Genomic DNA, 20,647 nt, shown 5'->3' with positions numbered 1-20,647 from the left:
CCGGTCCAAATTGTCCCTAGGTGTGAATGAGCGAGCGAGTTTTCTGTCCCTGTGTGCCCTGCGATTGGCTGGCAAACAGTTCAGGATGTCCCCTGCCCACTGCCCGATGATTGCTGGGATGGGCTCCGGCATCCCCGCGACCCTACTGAGGATAAGCGGTGCAGCTAATGAGATGAGATGAGACAAATAACCGATAGCAGCAAGAGCAAACAGCAGCAAGTATTCTTTTGTCTTTTTTGGTTAGCATCGGGTCAATACCGGGTGGAAACATTTGTTGGCCTGTAGAGGAATGCAACAACATGAATGTCCTTGCCTATGACAGACCACATGAATTGGTGCCCCTAGTGGTAAAGGGATCAAACATAAAAATATATTGGTTTCGAATTAAAAAAAAGGTGCCAAGTAAAGCCGGAAGTAGAAAACTTTGCATGTATTAGTCAGAAGGCATTAAGGTGTGAGAGGGTAGGGCAGGGACAGAGTGCAGAGTCTTGACAGCCACATGGAAGAAGCTGTCCTTGAGCTTGCTGGTTCTTGTTCTGAGAGACTGCAGGTTTTTCCCTGATGGCAGCAGGTTGAAGAGGCTGTAAGATAGTTTGGTGGGGTCACCTACAAACCTGGTTGCAGGTGAGGCGGGAGTTGTTTATGTCAAGAAGGGGCATGGGGGGGACACCAACGACCATCTCCGCCGCTTTATGTTTGAAATCCATCGACTCACAAAAATCAAAACAAGTTATGCTTGCAGTCAACAATTTCTGACATGAAACACTAACACACTTTTTCATACAGCAGCACATTTACATTATTTCTAACTTCAATATCATTAGAGGTATCTGGTAAGACAATTTTTGTATCACTAAACTAAAAAGTATTACCTGTTTCTCCACTAGGCTCATGAAACAGATGTTTTATGACCTAAAGCATGGGTGACTACACGCGGCTCTAGAGGCGCATGCGGCTCTCGGCCAATCAGAATGCGGCTCTTTGCCTCATCATATGTTCTATATACTGTGGCTCTTTGCCTCGTTTCATGTTTAGTTTTTTTCCCCTCTTAAAATACATCTAAATCCTTCAGAGTCAATTACAAATAATAATTAATATTTTAAAATTAATTTGGCAGATTTGTTGTTTTTGTGCTGCTCCGGACACATGAAATGAAATGATCTGCATTTATATAGCGCTTTTCAAGTCAAGACTTCCCTAAGCGCTTTACGCTGTGCTTCACATTTCCCAATAGCAGCCGTGCAGCCATGTAAGGCGCTAACCTGCTTATTGGCGGTATTAGGGGTTCAGTGTCTTACCCAAGGACACTTCGACATGTAACACGGAGGAGCCGGGATTCGAACTGTGATCTCTTGATCCCAAGACGAGCGCTCTACCTCCTGAGCCACTGCCGCCCAAACTGATACATAACTGACTGCCAATCATCTGCGTAGGTTACGTCTAATGCCGGGAAATTAAGTAAACATTTCATGAGCGTGCAGACTGTTACTCTCATGGTCAAAATGGCAAAATGCAAAGCGAAATGGAAATAGTGTTATGTTATGTGTGTTATGGGAAATATGTTTTTAATTGAGTGTTTTTGTGTGTGTCTGTCTGTCATGGCAGGCCAGTGCGTGATATGGCTCTTTGACTCTCTTAGTTAAAAAATTCGGCTCTTGGTGTCAAATGTGTTCGCCACCCTTGACTTAAAGCATGTGGCGCCTTATGTTGAACAAAAGCTATTTATCATAATACACATATATACGTACCTACACAAGCATATTTGAAGAGAGGAGGAAATGTACTACCAACAAGTGCCGCAATGTGACATTTGTAATCACATCGGTCTCACGTTGGTTGTTTATCACAAGCTCAGGTTATGACAAATGCTAGCAACTGTTAGGGACAGACGCTATTTACAGCTGTTCCAATTCCTTCCGAGATAGGGAGTGCTCCCTCTACGCTGAGCTAACCGCCCTAACCGTCTTCCGATGCAGGCAGTTTTTTTTTTGTTTTTGTTTGTGCTTCCCGGCGAGGCGGCGTGGGGATGGCCTCAGGTTGTTTGCAACCGGGCAGATGAGTTGAAACACTCTTCGCTTGCAAACATGTGTTCCCACAGGATGGGCTTTAAAATGTGATATTTACCTTAGTTTTTTCAAAATGCATATCAACAAAAAGTTTAAAAGAAAAGCAGCGGGTTACTTGTGTTTGTTCGGATTTTTAGATTTAGAACAAACTAGCTAAGAGTGCAGTCTGGCTTTGTTGAAGTAAATATGTGTATTTCCTTTAATGGCTGGGAACAAAAATGAGGATAGATCACACTCTATCTAGAGCAGCAATCCTTAAAAGTGTGCCATGAAGCCGATCCAAATAGTGGTGCTGAAATATTAACCATACCTGGTAATGACAGTAAACTACAAGTTAGTCAACCAAAACCAGTGTTTTTCACAAGTGTGCTAGGGGACATTAGTCTTTCATGAGACCTTGTCTAGAGTGCTGCGGGAAATTTCCCAATTTTATCTTTGCAAACGTTTCATTGATCAGTATAGTTTCTATCTTCCATTGATCTCCAAGGTGGCAACAAATTTTTTTTTATTTTTTTTTAATCTACATTTAATCTGCTCATGAAATATTACAGGCAAATATATTAAATAACTTGATTTGTTTGATGAAGCTGTTTAAGATTGCAGAGGAAAAATATGATAAAATAATACAAATGAACTATATTTTGCGGATTTAATTTAGAAATAAAACAGCTTAAAATATAGTAAAATCCTAATTTACAGCAAACCTATTAACTAAAATGAATAGCCTGTATTACTTCCTGCGCCACTGTGACCATCACAATTTTATATTGTCAATTTAGGCAACATCATAATTTTGGATAAAAACAAACAAACATGTAACTGGTGCCAAAAATATTTTTCATGGAAAAAGAGTGTTCCTTGGCTAAAACAGGGCGAAACAAATTTGGTAATTGGTTTTATTTAGATGTGTCATTTATCATTTCGTGGATAAACACATGAATACATAAATAAAGCGTCTGCTTCTTACTACCCCTTTTCGAACATGTTAACATTATTTTGGTTGTTGAGTCATTGTTTTTGTCCTGTTTTCATTTTATAATGTTCGAAATAAAGTTTCCATTCATTCATTCATTAAATTTCAACTGTCAACAAAAATGCAAATTTTAAATATTATATTGTTATTTTACCACAAAAAACATATTTAGGATATACAGTATTTCTTTTTTTTCTATTTTGTTGACTATTGTGTACTTCATGACCGTTTTCAGCTAGCGCTGCATTTTATCACAACTTAACAGTTAAAAACATTGTGCAACTCTTCCTCCTGTACTAATCCTGTTTTTTTACTCTGCTATGAACCGGACCAAACTCACATGTATCACTTACACATCAACTTAAATAATCGGCCTACCCGCATCCAACCACTCAGACTTAAAAAACAGGTTCAACATCTGACTAGCAAACACAATAGTCCAGGACATCAGTCACACACTAATCCAATACTTCATCCTGTTACCGTCAGGCCGCAGATACACAACAATATTTGGAGGGTGCACTCCGGGAAAATCCTGATGCCCTCCACCATCACCCCTTCTAAACGACCGGCCCTGTTGACCCATCAGATCAGTTTCCCCTTCTTGTCCTAATGTCATGTATGTTTGTCATTCTGCTGTTTTTGTTTTGGAATTTTTTTGTAATGTAATGCTTGTCGTTTTCCTCTCGGTACAGTCGGTGGAAGACGAATACCCTAAGGGGACCAAAACAATTAATCCGATATCTAAATCTAAATATATAAACAGAAATAAATCATTAGATTGCATATGAATTATTAGTTTAAAGTGTAATACTGACACTGCCCTACTCATGAACAAGATCCGGATGATCGTTCGTAAATTGAATTTGTTCATATGTTGCTTCATTGCTATATTTTGTATATTTAAGGTTCATATAAGTATGTTTAAGGCTTGTATATGTAACCTGTATTGTTTTGTACTAAAAAATAAATGTTTCATAAAATAATATGCTCTATAAAGATAAATAAAGTTAAGTGTAACTTACTTTTGGAAGATATGCCTCAAGAGCCGAAAAAAAGCAATCCAACCATTTTCTCAACCGCATCAAGCTTCCATATTCCAATTTCATTTAAAATGAAACGGCTCACCTGTTCTTTACACTTTGCACCAACCATATTGAATGGATGCACGAGATATTACACAAATAAAGGTCAAAGTTCTTCACGCGCTGGAGATACAGTATATAATGTTTACACACTAACTAGGAAGAGGAAGCAGATTTCTTCTTCGGGGTGGATGCTGGGTGACCTCTCACAGCCCCTCCACAGAACGGAAGCGGCAGAAAGAGGCACTACAGTAATGTCCTCTACTCTGAAAAATGGTAAATGGCCTGCATTTATATAGAGCTTTTCAAGTCAATGAAAAAGGTGCACACAATTCAAAATCTAACTTAAAATTCCATGTCAATCTAACTGAAATATCTGGATATTTTTCGACATCCCAAAAAAACGTTCATAACTACCGTTTTTCATCGAATGGTCCTCAGTACGGGAGCGTCTCTACATTTATTTCAATAAATGTAAAAACAAAAAAATCTATGGGACATTTATTCAATGAAAATGTATTCCTTGGTCTCCCCCCCAAAAAATTAAATTAAGAAACACAGTGTAGCACATTGTAATGAAATAGATTCCATTAAGTATGTATGAATTCCCCCAAAAAATCTCCACGGCAAGGGAACACAATAATAGTGGGCTAACAGAATGTTCAACATGCTGTCTGTGCAAATTGGCAAAACAAAGATATGCAACCATCTGAGCAGTCCAAAAGGCATCTGTTATAGATGACAGACACACGTCACCAGCACAAAGCATAACCTGCCTTTCCAAGCTGTGACATCACACCATGTTTTAAATAACAACCCAAAAAAGTGCTTACATCACCTGTTATGTAGTCCCATGGCATAACATCCTCATTAATACAAAATCAAGGTTCATAGAATTAAGACTTCTCATTGACACTCAAGATACGTTAAGTAGTGGCGTCAAAAGTAAATATTTTAACTTCGTTGAAAAGTTTTTATTCTTTAATAAAAGAGCTTATGGCTCGACTGTTTGCTGCTGATCACATGGACAAAGATAAGACCTTCTGGAGGAAAGTTCTGTGGTCAGATGAAACAAAAATCGAGCTATTTGGCCACAATGACCAGCAATATGTTTGAAGGAGAAAAGCTGAAGCCTTTAACCCCAAGTGCACCAGTGGTGGTAGTATTATGCTGTCGACTGTTTTGCTGCCAATGGAACTGGTGCTTTAGAGAGAGCAAATGGGATAAAGAAGGAAGATGACCTTCAAATTCTTCAAAATAACCTTAAGTCATCAGCCCGAAGATTGGGTCTTGACCCCAAACGTACATCAAAAATGGTAATGGAATGGCTGAATAAGGCCAGAAATAAGGTTTTAGAATGGACTTCCCAAAGTCCTGACTTAACCTCACTGAGAACTTGTGGACAATGCTGAAGAAACAATTCTATGTCAGAAAGCCATCAAATTTAACTGACCTGCACCAATTCCGTCAAGAGGAGTGGTCGGAAATTCAACCAGAAGCTTGCCAGAAGTTTGTGCATTGCTACCAAAAGCGCCTAATTGAAGTGAAAATGACCAAGGGACATGCTACCTAATATTAGCACTGCCGTATGTGTATTTTTGACCCAGCAGATTTAAATCTTTAACCAAGGATTTTCAGTCTTCCTTTGTTAGTCCGTCAACGAACCTCTGCTCCGCAAGACGTGGGTTTTGACTTGGTCGTGTTTCCTGTTGGTATTTCCAGTCCGGTATGGTTCCTGTTTATTTTGTCCTGTTTAATATCAGTTTCCAGTTTCGTTCCCATGTAGTTTGTCCTGTTTAATTTCGATATCCTGTTTTGATATCAATCCTGTCTGTCCCTTCCTGTCCGGTATCGACCCCATCTGTCCGATATCTGGTCGGATAATTGGTATCAATCTCGTCGGTCTCTGGCTTCCTGTCTTTCCATGCCAGACTGCTGCCTAACAGTGTCCCGACGGATCACCCCCTTATCGTGGTGGGGCACTTTGTGCGTCTGCATGACCCCTAGACCTATGTCGGCGGGAGTCTTGTACTCCTGGTAGGGTTACCCAAGCCGAACAGGTCGAAGGGTAGAGTCCAGACTAAGAGTGATCCCAAAAGCTGGTGGCAGCACGCTTGAGGCGGTTTCCTACAGACCTGGATCCCGGCAGCCGCCTGCAGTTGTAGGAAGATGCCGGTCGTCTAGGGTCTCCCTTGCCACTGGAACCATCTTCTTTACAATCAAGATAGTGGCGTTGGGGAAAGCGCACCCCTTACACCACTTTAAAAACCATCATTGCGCAGGTATCTTCTTTTACCTGAGTCTCCGACCACAATCCAGGATCGGACTGTTCAAACATCAGCAGACTCACAAATAAAAGAAGATGGTCATCATCGAATCGATGGACAACCCCAAGCTGCCTAACATGTGCACGATTTCCCGTAGAATAAAAGCTTGTGTGAGAAACGTCACGCATTTGGGTCCTGATGCAGTTCTGTTCATGACAGAATATGCTTTAAACTGGCCAATCTTTTCATTGGATACACTTGAGAAGTGACATAATTTTTCTTAATTTGGGAAGCAGTTTGTCCTTTGGGTGGAATGGTGAAAAACAGATCAGAGACACTGATCTAAATCGGTAAATACACACATTCCTTTAGGCTTCAAAATGTAAGTTTAAAAAACCTTAAATAAATCTCAGGAATTAGTTTTGAAAAAATGTATTTGACGGTGTGCCTCAAGATTTTTTCATGAAGTGTGCCTTGGGTCTGTTGAATAACGCTGGGATAGAGTAGGGGAGACGTTTACAAAACATGTTTTTAACATCTGTTGAAATAAAAATAAAAAAGACAGCAAACCCGGCCAACCAATTAGGCAAATTTACAAAGACCTTCTTCAATAATTCTATCTGCAAAGCGATACTCTCCAAAACAACCTTCAGCGGACAATTCCACAAAGCACCACGGGGGGGATTTTGAAAAGAGCTGCAAGCTTTGAAAAGATAACACTTAAGGTTTGCAGATAGGCTTGAAAAGGAACCTTCACAAACAGGCGTGAAGTGTCTGCTAAGAGGCCGGTCCAAATCACTTTTCAAGGAGACGACTCACGCGGAGCGCATTTGAATAATTAATTGAGTCGTGCCCATTGCTATTATCACCGGAGATTTGGATGAAGGTTATGTTTTTAATGTGATAGTTTGTGATACAACTAATGGCATTGGTTATTGTTCTGCAAAGATGGTCATAGTTCAACCAGTGTTCATTTTACCCCTGAAAAGTGATGGGTCCCGGGGACTCGCATAAATCGGTGACAAATGTATAATATAAATCTATATATTCATTCAGTTTTAATCATCATAGCTTATTGGTAATACAAGTCAGTTATCACTTCAAGATTTTTCAGTTCACAACAATATTGTACATTATACAAAATAATATTGCTGAAATCATTATATTAATCCAAATTTTCATTCAGTTTTAATCATCAGTTAACTGGTAATACAAAGCAGTTATCACTTCAGATCTTTCAGTTCACATATTCTTCGTGGTTTGCTGTCCCGCCACAGTTGTAATGCCTTCTCAAGGTCCAATCCATTATCATCCTCCTCATAGCGTAACCAGGAATATAATTTAGTCCATTTTGCAGAATAGTCCTTTTCTTGCTAGGAGTATTCTTTTGTTTATTTTCTTTCGCCGAATCGTTCGCTTGAACACACGATTTTTCAAAGAATTTCCACACCTGTCAAGCTCCAGGGCTCCATGCCCTTACAAAATGTTGTATTTTCCGTTACAAAATGATCTTACACCATATTTTCTTCAAACGTGTTTATTTATGTAGTTTAACATATTATATTGTACATGGGTTTCGTTATATCATATATATTGTTAATTAACAATTTGTCGCGAGATGCTGAGTTGCTCGACATGAATGAGGTTTATTATAAAAAAGGTTCAAAAATTAAGTAGCTTGGACTTTCTCTGTAGAATGAAAAAATACATGCAAATATAATTAAGTAGAATAATACATTTTCTTATTCAAATTATTACTTCATTTTCCGCATCAAATTATTGTTGGTAATATACCGATTAAAGGGATAACCACAAATTTGTTTTTTTTCATTTTCTTATTTTCTACTTTCTTTTTTTCTTAACTTCTTTATACAACATAATTCGTAATATCAATCAAAGCAAGTGAGCCGATTGAGAGCCGGCTCTCCTTAACGAGTTGAGCCAAAAAAGCCGGTTCTCTAAAAAAAAAGACGGACTTCCTTTCACTACACAACTCAAACTCGTTTCGCTTGAATGATTTGCCGTTTCGTGATAGTCGGTGTATACCAGATGTTACCCATAATTGACAAATTTGCGTTTTTCCGTACAGATTTCCTTGTACGTCGTACACGTTTTAAAATGCATAATAAAGGTACTTTGTACGGCAAAAACGTACAGGTTGACAGGTATGAATTTTTCCATCGTTTTTTTGTGCCGGAATTATTGCCGTTGTTATCACTTTCTGCATTATGTTTCGACCTATTACTGACACTGAAGAAATGACCAATTTTGTGTTGATTTTCACCTTCCCTCGACGACACCCAGCACAACAATGACGTGATCTCGAAGCGCCGAGATCGGCGTGCAGACGAAAACTCGAACCGCAAGACCAAAACAACAATGGCGGATCTGCCTGACGAAAAGTTTGGAGTGCGGTAAATCTTTGTCAAAAAAAAGGAATCGGGTAATAATGACAATTTTGTGTCAAAAAAGTTGCGTCCCGGGGACACACGTTGATTTGAGACCATGCGTCCCAAGCAAAAATAATGCGTCTAGGACGCAGGGACGCCGGCAAAAGAGAACACTGTAGTTCCATTTATGGGTTTCTGAGAAATGGTCAAATGGATGCTAAGGTGAACTTATAATGATGACTCGATGGACCGAATAAAATAAAACAAAATGAAATATTATTCTGTATAAATATGTTTGGCCTTGCTGATTCACTTTTTGGGAGAGTTTTTAAATTTGAATATGAATTTGTGGATTCATAAATATGAAATAAGGTAAATTGATTAGAAACCCACAAAATTAATCAGAATACCATTTTTATCAGATGTTTTTTTTCAGGCAGATGATAATTAACGCACACACAAGAAGGACTGATAATCACTCTATTAGAAAATCCCTGACTTCCATGACTTCTTACGGATGTGTTTAGAATGTAATTGAAATAGGAATAACAAATAATTATTATACATATAGCAACATATTGATAGCTCAAAGGAATAACAGGTTTCTCATTTTAAGGATAATTTCTTTTTTGTACTACACAACATTTAGACCCAAACAATTGATAACAAGATTGATTTCTTTTTTTTTTTTTTTTGCTAACTCATCTGGTATAGCTATTATATTGTTTTTATTTTAGAATTGTCTTTATAACTGAGACCAGAAAAACAAAAAGAAAATTAGAGTAAGAAAAATAATCAATCGTCATGAACCGGAACAGGATGAAAACCCAAATGCGTGACGTTTCTCACACAAGCCTTTTATTTTACGGGAAATGGGGAGTCATGCACGTTGGGCAGCAGTCTGGCGTGGAATGACAGTATAGATAGATAGATAGATAGATAGATAGATAGATAGATAGATAGATAGCCTCATGGCATGAGGAATAAAATATCTCTTTAGTCTGTCCGTAGTACAAGACAGTGACAGCAGTCTGTTGCTGAAACTGCTCTTCTGTCTGGAGATAATGCTGTGTAGTGGATGCGATTGATTGTCCATAATTGACCGCAGCTTTTCAAGTGCCTGTCTCTCAGCTACTGTTGTCAGGCTGTCCATGCCTGGGGCAAAATTGATATCAAAACAGGATATCGAAATTTAACGGGACAAACTAGACGGCAACGAAAACTGGAGAGAATATGCAGGAAGGAAACCAGAGAGAGTCAAAACCCACGACTTGCGGGGCAGAGGTTTGTTGAAGGACTGACAAAGGGAGAGTGAGAGCACTGAGCTTAAATATAAGGGAAGCCAATCCGTCAACGAGCCGCAGCTGGCGCCACACGGGCGGGGCCAATTGGGCGCCATGGCAACCGTGACATCAATATAGGCCTATATGTCAAATGACCAAAATAATTTAATGTATGACTTATCACATAATATTGCTTTAGTTGTATTTATCTTCTTAAAAATTAAATTTAAACTAAATACATTAAAAAAGTATGTACAAGTATTTTCTGTCAATGGACTATTATTTTAAAAGTGTTTAAAATGAAACAGATTTCATTAAGATCACACAACATGTAAAATTAGCTAAAATCTTTGAATTCATACCTTATCAGAAAGTTTTGCTTTCTTTTCAAATGTACAAATGTACATAAAGAAATAAAGATGTTTTAAAAATTAATAAAAAGTTCTGTCAATGGACATTTTTTAAACAGTAACAAGAATAATACATATTTTATAAAGATCACAGAATATAGAAAATGGGCTAAATAATCAAAGACATGCGTTATCATTTTTTTTTTCAAAAACAAAAACAAAAAACAATAAACTAAATATATACTAAAAATAAAAAAGTAGGAAAAACAGACTAATATTTCTAAAATAAAAAAAAAACATAGAATAAAACATACTTCACTAAGATCACAAAAAAACTAAACTGAGAAAATAATTTATTATGCCTTATCAGAAAACATTGGTATATTTGACAACAGACAGACAAAACATATAAAGAGTGATCAACACAGCCCAAAATATCCTCGGCTGCTCTCTGTCCTGTCTAGAGGACACTGCTGGCTTGTGATACCATTGCAGAGCCAACAACATTTTAAAAGGCACTTCCCACCCCGGCCACCACCTCTTTGACCTGTTGCCCTCTGATAGGCGCTACAGGTCACTCAAAACAAGGATGAAAAAGCTCAGAGACAGTTTCTTCCCCGGGCCATCCCCGCCCTAAAATGAGCACACAAAACTGTAAAAACATATCATGCGACTTATTTTTTTGATAAATATCATTGAACGTCTTTCATTGCACTATTGTTACGTGGGGCTATTCTCTTTCATTTGTAAAAAGTATTGGAATTCAGCCCAGTCTCTGAGAACTACGATTTTGTCCATGGCAGCTACTGTCACGGTTGCCATGGCGCCCAATTGGCCCCCACGTTGGGCGCCAATTTGATGGGGAGCCACCGCTGGGATCGTTTCGTATGAATTCAAAAAAGATGCGGGAATCAGTGACGTCAGAGGGAGACTTTATTGAAGCAAAAATCTCAAAGTCTCTCCAGATATGAGTGGCTCTTTATAGCCTTAACACAGCATGAGTAAACAGTATAGCCCGTCCCCTTTCACGTGGTGTGTACACGTGAAAGGGGTTTTGTAATTATCACTTCTTAGGAAATGTTTTCCTCTCACTTTTCTCAGAAAAAGTCTTGGGTCACCCTGCTCCCTGGCAAAATCTCTTGGCAGGACAAACGCCAGTCCTTCGTCCAAGGCGATCATTAATAATATATTTTTTACCAAGAATTTCCTGTAATGTAAGCAATCTCTAAACCACAACACTCGTGTGGCGCCAGCTGCGGCTCGTTGATGGATTGGTTTTCCGTCTATTTAAACTCAGTGCTCTCACTCTTCCTTTGTCAGTCCGTCAACGAACCTCTGCCCCACTAGACGTGGGTTTTGACCCGGTCCTGTTTCCTGTTGGTATTTCCTGTCCGGTATTGTTCCCATTTATTTTGTCCTTTTTAATATCGATTTCCAGTTTCGTTCCCGTCTAGTTTGTTCTGTTTAATTTCAATATCATGTTTTGATATCAATCATGTCTGTCCCGTCCTGTCCGGTATCGACCCCACCTGTCCGATATCTGCTCAGGCAATTGGTATCGATCTCGTCAACCTCTGGCTTCCTATCATTCCACGCCAGACTGCTGCCTAACGTGCATGACTCCCCATTTCCCGTAAAATAAAAGGTTTGTGTGAGAAACGTCACGTATTTGGGTCCTGATCCTGTTCCGGTTCATGACTACTACAGTAAAAAACATCTCATCAAAAACATTGAATTACCGTAGGACTAATCCGAGCATCTTCCTGTACATTTTTACAACCATTGAAGGGGACGAGCAAGCACCAGGACTCACTTAGGATAACTCAAAGGAGAGCCAAGCTGTACAATACCGATTGATGCAATAAGAATTGCACAGATAGCAAACCACACGAGTGTTTTCTACTTGACCACTGCCATCACTCGTTGCAATCATACGCTACGTCTCCGCCAGGCAGAACAATTTAGTTTGCCTTGCCAGAGGAACGATAAAACCTTATTTAGTGTGTTTTCACTGAGGGAGAAGAGCTATGTGCACTATGTACAGTACGGCATCATAGCTGAGTAACCAAGCACTTAACTGTGGGTTAGCTTGGCTTTCTGCAGAATAAAATGAGATCATCAAACACATGAACTGTATGAAAACATTCATATCCAATTTTAGGGTTTGTGCTCGACGTTGTGCTCAATCTGCACAAGCTGGAATTATATTTGCCAGACTACAGCTTATATACATTATATATATTACTAACGACAATAGATTTTATGTTCTATAAAACAATTTTTTTTCATAGGTCGGCTGTTCCCTTGGAAAATACATATATATAATTTCAGAGACACGTGACTGAATGTGTGTACTTCGAGTGTGCCGGGGAAAATAGTGTTATTTTTTAAGTTAAAAAAAAAACCTAAACGTGCATGACTCCCCATTTCCCGTAAAATAAAAGGCTTGTGTGAGATACGTCACGCATTTGGGTTTTCATCCTTGTTCCGGTTCATGACGATTGATTATTTTTCTTACTCTAATCGCCATCTTCACCTGAAACAACTTCCCTCTTGCCGAAATACCTATTTTACTCCAAAAATTAGATTAACTGTCTTAGCAGCATTTTTTTCTACCATACAACGAGTGTCACTTTCTTATGTGGCAAAAGTAAGAAGGTTGTTTTCTTTTACTGTACTCTAAACCAGGGGTAAGCAACCTTTTTGGTGTGGAGTGCCACTTTCAAATTTCCTTGTAAATCAGTGTGCCACACCAAGATTAATGCCTCACACAACATTTTTTTTACAACAGAGCTGTCATTTCACACCAGTCCAAATATACAACATCGACATACATTTTAATCATATAACTGAGTGTTTTTCAACCCTTTTTGAACTAAGGTACACTTTTATTTATAGAAAAGGTCTGAGGCACACCGTCCGTTGAAAATATTTGAAAATGAAGTTATGTAAAACATTTTACTGTACTACCTCATAAGTAGATAATTTGTACATAAAAAGAAGAAAATAATACTTAAAATAAAAAAATATTCGCCTTCAATAAATGGTTTTCTGTGCTTGTGAGCTAAGTGATAGCTTGCTTCAGTGGTGGGGTTTTTAGCAGTGACAAAGGTCTTCAGGGTCTGTGTTTGTTTGCCGTACCTGGACACAGCGTGTTTTAATGTCTCCGCCATGTCAGAATCATCCTTGAATTCATGTTCATGTTTCGCCTCTTAATGACGTTTAACACTTGCTGTGTGAGGTACAACGCTCGCGAGGCATAATGCACAAAACAACATGGTCATTTTTTGCACAAAGCCTCATTCGTCTGTCCACGCTGGCTGGGTTAAAACACGGATCTCTCCTATCCTCGGCGCAGCGCAGACACACACTCATACACGGAGCAGAGAAAGGGCTCTACCATAAAGCCTCTAAATAACACAGAAAATATCTATTTGTGGTGCGCTCGCGTGCCACTGGTTAACTCCTCGCGTGCCACAGCTGGCACGGATGTCATAGGTTGCCGACCCTTGCTCTAAACGCAACTTGAAGCACTACAGTGTAACTTGTTGTTTAAACCTAAATATGAATTTTGGGCCTGATGTGAGTTACAATAAAATGCAATGGTAGTTAAAGAAATTTTAGCAATAATTTAAAAGTATTGTACATCAATAAAAATTATATAATGTAAAATGATAATAACTTAAAGTTATGATGTAAACAAAGAAAAAGGACGGACACCAAAAAAAAACATTGAATAAACATGAAATATAAAATGGACTAGTTTAAAAATGATTACAAAATACTTTAACAAGTGAAATCACATTCGATGGAACAAACCACTTCTACCAAATTGGAGCCCCTCAATCCCCACCACCAAATAAAAAACAAAAAAACAAATGCATGAATAAAGTGTTTTTCTCTTTTTTATAACCAAAAATGGGTGACTTCAAGAACATAGGAGTAACTTAACCGAAATATTAATTTGGGGCCCACTGCGACTTATAATTTGGAGCGACCGTGGTAAAAAAAGAAAAGAAAATCTAACAATGACTGGTTATAAATACAAATAATGATGTACAATAATAAAATCATAAAGACTAACAATGATGATGAGCCTTCATAAATAGTACAGTGACCCCTCCCCCCCCAAAAAAAAAAATAAAATAAAAGAAAGCAAACCAGGCAATACGATTGGACTACTTTTACACCCCTACTTAATCAAACTCACGACACCAAATTTGGTAGAACAGATCATTCAATTGGATACATCTGCACGGCCCCCCTAACACCACCCCCAAAATGAAAAAGAATAAATAAATAAATAAATACAAACATTTTATTGCTAAAAGTAAACGTAGTTTGAAAAAAAGTAAAAAAAAAAAAGAAAGCACCGTTGTAGTCATCACCACCCAAGCGCACAAAACTGTAAAAGCAAGTTTATTGCAACTGTTTGTGTCGTTGTTGCTGTTAAATGTGATTGCACTTTTTTTTTTCATTGCACTCCTCTTATAACTTATAACTAAAAATATTTTTGCCTATTTATCCTTACAATCTTTTCAGTTCAGACTACATGCATACCCTTGAGTGACATGTCTAATCTCATCGCATACAATGTTTCTCAACATTGATATCAATGACAATAAATCAAATCAATTTAATTCAATTCAGACTCTGTTTTGAACAAATACGCCCTATTTAATCATACTTAATTCAAGCTATAATAGTATTAAACTACAACATGCTGCTAACAAGCAAGACCAACATTTTTAGAAAAAAATAGTGAATCGGACACCAGCAAAAGCAAAAAAAATATATATATAAATATATATATTTTTTTCTATTTTACCTGTTCAGCCCTGGTACATTTTGTTACCCCTGGAGAAGGACGCATCCTTGTACACAATTCTGTTTTTTTTCTGCAGCAATAAAAGACCATCACTAAAAATAGCTTCAGACAAAAACGACTTTGGGAATACAAATGAGGGAGCAGGCATTAGCAGAATATGGTAGAAGAGCAAAGGATTTAGGGAGACACTTGTTGACAAGATCAAATGCTTCAAGTTCTATGATCTGCTTCTCTGCAGGGAAGCTTGAATTGAGCTGACCTTTTTTTGTATCTTAATCGCAGTGTAGCATTTTGCTATTGACAGATTTTCCCGACCTTATTTATCGCCAGCCTTCCTAAATAGAAATCAGAGGTTTGACTTGTTTAGTGAAGATAAGAGCTCTTTTTTCCTCTGTGTGTTTGTTTCTATCCAGCTTTTAAGACGAAAAGTTGGTCAAAATAAAGGCTGAAGATATGAGCAGTTCCTTCAACGTTTTGTCCAAAATCACCATTCTCGATTGCTCATGAGTAGAATATGCAAATTCGGTTTTCCTTTGGGCTGGGTCCTTCAAGTCAAGTTATTATTTATTATATTGTATTATTGGATCCGCCCATCTCTGTCTGTCCCTCACCCCCTCATACACCCCCCTCCAGAGGAAAACAAAGCCTATACAACAAGGACAGTACAAACATCTTGTTTTCCTTATCCTCACTGTAAAATGTGGACCTGGAGTGCCATGTCCAATTTTGTTGTCACAATATATCCCATGTTGTAACAATGACAATAAAGGTATATTCTATTCTATATTCTAGTCTATTTCGGGTCAGGCTAGGCCAGGCTTTAATATCTGCGGGTAGGCTTGGGTTGGATTTTTTAAACCAGATCTTATTTCTAATGCTTATGTACATATACATATACACGTATACACACACACGTATTATATATATATATATATATATATATATATATATATATATATATATATATATATATATATATATATATATATATATATATATATATATATATATATATATACATATAAATTTATATATATTCTGATACTCTAACTATATATTATGCTGAAAATGTAGCGATACATTCATGATGATGATGATGTGATAAAGATTCAATAGGGGGTGGGAGCAAATACGCATGTCTTCTACCCACTGCCCCTATTGTGCTATCTTTTGTTACCTGATTATTTTGTTCTACTTTTTGGTATTTGGTCTAAAGGAGCTAAAACTAGCATCATTTACCGAGCAGAAAGCTAACGTGAATATTTGTACCGAAGTCTCCTTTAGTCCATTCATCCTATGCTCCGATTATCCACAGTAGGGTCACGGAAATGCTGAAGCACTTCCTAGCCGTCTACCGTCAACTTGAACTGGCTGCTTGCCAGTTGCAGATAATTCACTTGCTCATTCATACCCATGGACAATTTCACACAAAAACAACCAGCTATGCATGTTTTTGGAATGTGGGAGGAAATTGGAATGCACAGAAGAAACCAACAAGTGCACTGTTAGAACATAACTCCACAAGGGGAGGCTGCAATCTGGAATTGAACCCTGGACCGTATGCCTGACATGCTAACTACACAACCGCCGTGCCGCAGATCATTAGTCATCATAAATTATTTCACCACATTGTCAGATGATCAACAAAAAAGTGCATTTTGGATATCTCATAAGATAAGGTGTAGAATAATTTCAAATGAATCCAAGGGTAGCCTTAACATAAGGCAAATACTTTTGTTTAAAATACAATCTAAAATATGTGACATAGCACATATTTACTGCCAAAACCAAATCATTGCAAGCAAACCCAACACAAAAGATGACAAGGCTTTAAAGCACACTGAAATATATGCCAAAAGATAAAACAGAATAAAATAAGCCACAGATACTTCACAGGGCTGGTAAATCTGCTCATTAGTATATCTCTTGAGGTGGTGATCATTAGGAAGTACGACGTTGGTGACTGAGGGGTGCACAGGGAGCTACAGCGAGTAAGTTTTGTCCCGCAGAGGAGACCAGAGTACGTAACATCATGAGATACAAACAGAACTGACGTACAAAGACCAGTGTTGGGAAAGAGACTGAAAAAAGTAATTCGTTACAAATACTAGTTACTTCATTCAAAAAATAATGGCAAATTACTGACACCCAAAAGCCACATAATAACAGCAATTGAAGAAAACATGTACACCAAGAGGTAAAGCCTTCATATTGCTTGGCTTTTGCACTCTACTGAGCTAGCAAACACACAATTAGCTGAGACACTCCATCTCCATTTTGTCTTTTATCTTCAAACCACTCGAATATTTCTGTCTTGATTAATGAGTAATATCTAAGCCATTTTTTTTCTTTTTTCTAGGCACGGTGCATTGCAAAAGCGATTTTACAAAAAAAACAACAACAATCAACACTCTTTTACCGGACATTCCGTGCTTACCCTCACCACATTGATTCCGTTGTTTCTGTATACGCCTTACCCCTCCCCATGGGCTGCCTACCATTCGCTACTGGTGACACCCGACCAGGAACAGTATGCACATAGAAACTGCCCCCCTGATTTTATTTTATTTCATAGTAGTGCATATGACTTGGATGTGAGTATAGACACTATAAATAATATCAGACTGTCTGTAGGGATATATTACGTTCCCTTGTACTCTGTGCTTGAAAGAACAACGACGTAGCTGTATTCAGGTGTAATTTGTAGTTACATATAAACACACCAGCCTTTCTTGATTGTTGGATGTAGCTTTGTGTTGCTGGCGGAAAAAGGCTTCCATGTTACATCATGAGCTAAGAAGAAACTGTCAATTTGCAGTAGTGGGGTAAAGCACCATGTTGTAACCGTTGAGTTACACAATATCAATAACACGTTACAGTACTCTTTACAGAGAAAAGTAATGTAATTAATCCATTCTGTAATTTTCAAAAAAGCAACAACGTAGCACGCTAGCTGTAAAAATGTGGTCGTGGCATTTACCTTGGCGATCTGGACACACCAATTCAGCAGCAGCTGGGAGCCAATGTTGTCCTTATGCTCGAGGACGTAGTCGAGGAGGCACCCGTGAGGCATGAGTTGTGTGACCAGCTGGATGGTAGGGCTCAGGCAGACCCCCAATAGACGCACCAGGTGAGAGTGCTCCATGCTGGCCATGATCAAAGCCTCCTGAAAAGACACATGGACTGTAAATTTACTCTAATACTGTTGGGAGTAGTGTTTTTAAATGTCGAAGTAGAAAAACAATAATAATATGAGAAAAATAATCATAATAGTAAGAATGACCAGCTCGGTGGCCTTGGGGGTGGGGGTCCCGCCCCGAGACTGGGAGGTTGCTGGTTCAAACCTCGGCCTGGTCATACCTAAGACTTAAAACATTGGTACTCATTGGCACTCGGCATTAGAGGAAAGAGTCAGAAATGTGAATGTGTTCATGACTATAGCCACCTCGCAATAGGGGGATATGGCTCCCATATACTGGACTGTCTCAGAAAATTAGAATATTGTGATAAAGTTCTTTATTTTCTGTAATGCAATTAAAAAAACAAAAATGTCATACATTCTGGATTCATTACACATCAACTGAACTATTTCAAGCCTTTTATTATTTTAATATTGCTGAATTTGGCTTACAGCTTAAGAAAACTCAAAAATCCTATCTCAAAATATTAGAATATCATGAAAAAGTATTCAAGTAGGCTATTCAACTAATCACCTGAATCATCTAATTAACTCGAAACACCTTGCGAGGGTTTCCTGAGCCTTAAAAACATTCAGCTTGGTTCAGTAAACTAAATCACAAGTATGGGGAAGACTGCTGTCCATAGGACCATCATTGATACCCTCCATCAGGAGGGTAAGACACAAAAGGAAAATTCTCAAAGAGCAGGCTGTTCACAGAGTGCAGTTTCAAAGCATATCCACAAAAAGTCTGTTGGAAGGGAAAAATGTGGACGGAAACGCTGCACAACCAAGAGAGATGACCGCAGCCTTAACAAAATTGTGAAGAAGAGCCGCTTCCAGAATTTGAGGGAGCTTCAAAGACAGTGGGCTGAAGCTGGAGTCCGGGTATCAAAAGCCACAGTTCACAGACGTGTCCGGGAAATGGGCTACAATAGCCGTATTCCCGTGGTCAAGCCACTTCTGAACTCAAGACAACGGAAGAAGCGTCTGACTTGGGCTATGGAGAAGAAGCACTGGACAGTTGCAGAGTGGTCCAAAGTCCTCTTTTCAGACGAAAGCAAGTTTTGCATTTCATTTGGAAGTCAAGGCGCCAGAGTCTGGAGAAAGGCTGGAGAAGAGCAAAATCCAAGTTGCTTGAAATCCAGTGTGAAGTTCCCACAGTCAGCAATGGTTTGGGGAGCCATGTCAGCTGCTGGTGTTGGTCCACTGTGTTTCATCAAGTCCAGAGTAAATGCAACTGTGTACCAAGATATTTTAGAGCACTACATGCTTCCATCTGCTGAAAAGCTCTATGGAGATGAGGATTTCATTTTCCAGCATGATCTGGCACCTGCCCACAGTGCCAAAACCACCAGTAACTGGTGCACTGACCATGGCATCACTGTCCTTGATTGGCCCGCTAATTCCCCTGACCTGAACCCCATCGTGAATTTGTGGGGTATAGTTAAGAAGAAGATGAAAGACACCAGACCTACAAATGCAAATGAGCTGAAGGCCGCTATCGAAGCATCCTGGGCATCAATAACACCTCAGCAATGCCACAGGCTGATTGCCTCCATGCCACGCCGGATTGATGCAGTAATGCGTGCAAAAGGATTCCCAACCAAGTACTGAGTGCATCAATAGACATTTTCAAATGTTTGATTTAGTTTTGCTGTTATAAAATTATTTTTTTACTTGGTCTAAGGAAGTAGTCTAATATTTTGAGATAGGATTTTTGAGTTTTTTTCAGCTGTAAGCCAAAATCAGCAATATTCAAATAATAAAAGGCTTGAAATAGTTCAGTTGATGTGTAATGAATCCAGAATGTATGACATTTTTGTTTTTTTAATTGCATTACAGAAAATAAAGAACTTTATCACAATATTCTAATTTTCTGAGACAGTCCAGTATATCTATATACAGTGGAACCTCGGTTCTCGACCATAATCCGTTCCAGAACCCTGTTCGAAAACCGATTTGTTCGATCACTGAAATCATTTTTCCCATTAAAAATAATGTAAATTGTTTTAATCCGTTACAGCACCCTGAATGTTTACCTTTAATGTCTAACGTAAACTCAAAGCTAACCCAGGATAATCGTACGTTTGCGTTATCGTAATCTTCCGTATGAAAGATTATGCTAACGTGAACGTGTAAAAATAAAAAAATCAGGTCGTTTACAAGTCAGTTAGCACCCGGGTCTCCACAACAAGTTGTGAGCGGTTTATTGGAAAGGGGGCTC

The 20,647-nt window shown here is 38.5% G+C and overlaps 1 protein-coding gene across 1 annotated transcript in view; it reads right to left on the bottom strand.

The window, feature by feature from the left end:
- erbb4b (erb-b2 receptor tyrosine kinase 4b) overlaps window positions 1-20,647 on the bottom strand; it is a 434,153-nt gene that overhangs the window by 46,875 nt on the left and 366,631 nt on the right. Inside the window, exon 20 of the mRNA XM_088353033.1 lies at window positions 18,223-18,408. Within this exon, the coding sequence (XP_088209159.1) occupies window positions 18,223-18,408 (186 nt within the window). The remainder of the gene's footprint in view (window positions 1-18,222; window positions 18,409-20,647) is intronic.

The sequence above is a fragment of the Urocampus carinirostris genome, chromosome 14, assembly GCF_059441175.1.
Source record: "Urocampus carinirostris isolate Australia breed hairy pipefish chromosome 14, RoL_Ucar_1.0, whole genome shotgun sequence".
Lineage (NCBI taxonomy): Eukaryota > Metazoa > Chordata > Actinopteri > Syngnathiformes > Syngnathidae > Urocampus > Urocampus carinirostris.
The sequence above is the reverse complement of the archived record's forward strand: the minus strand, read 5'-3'. Positions and strand labels throughout refer to the sequence as shown.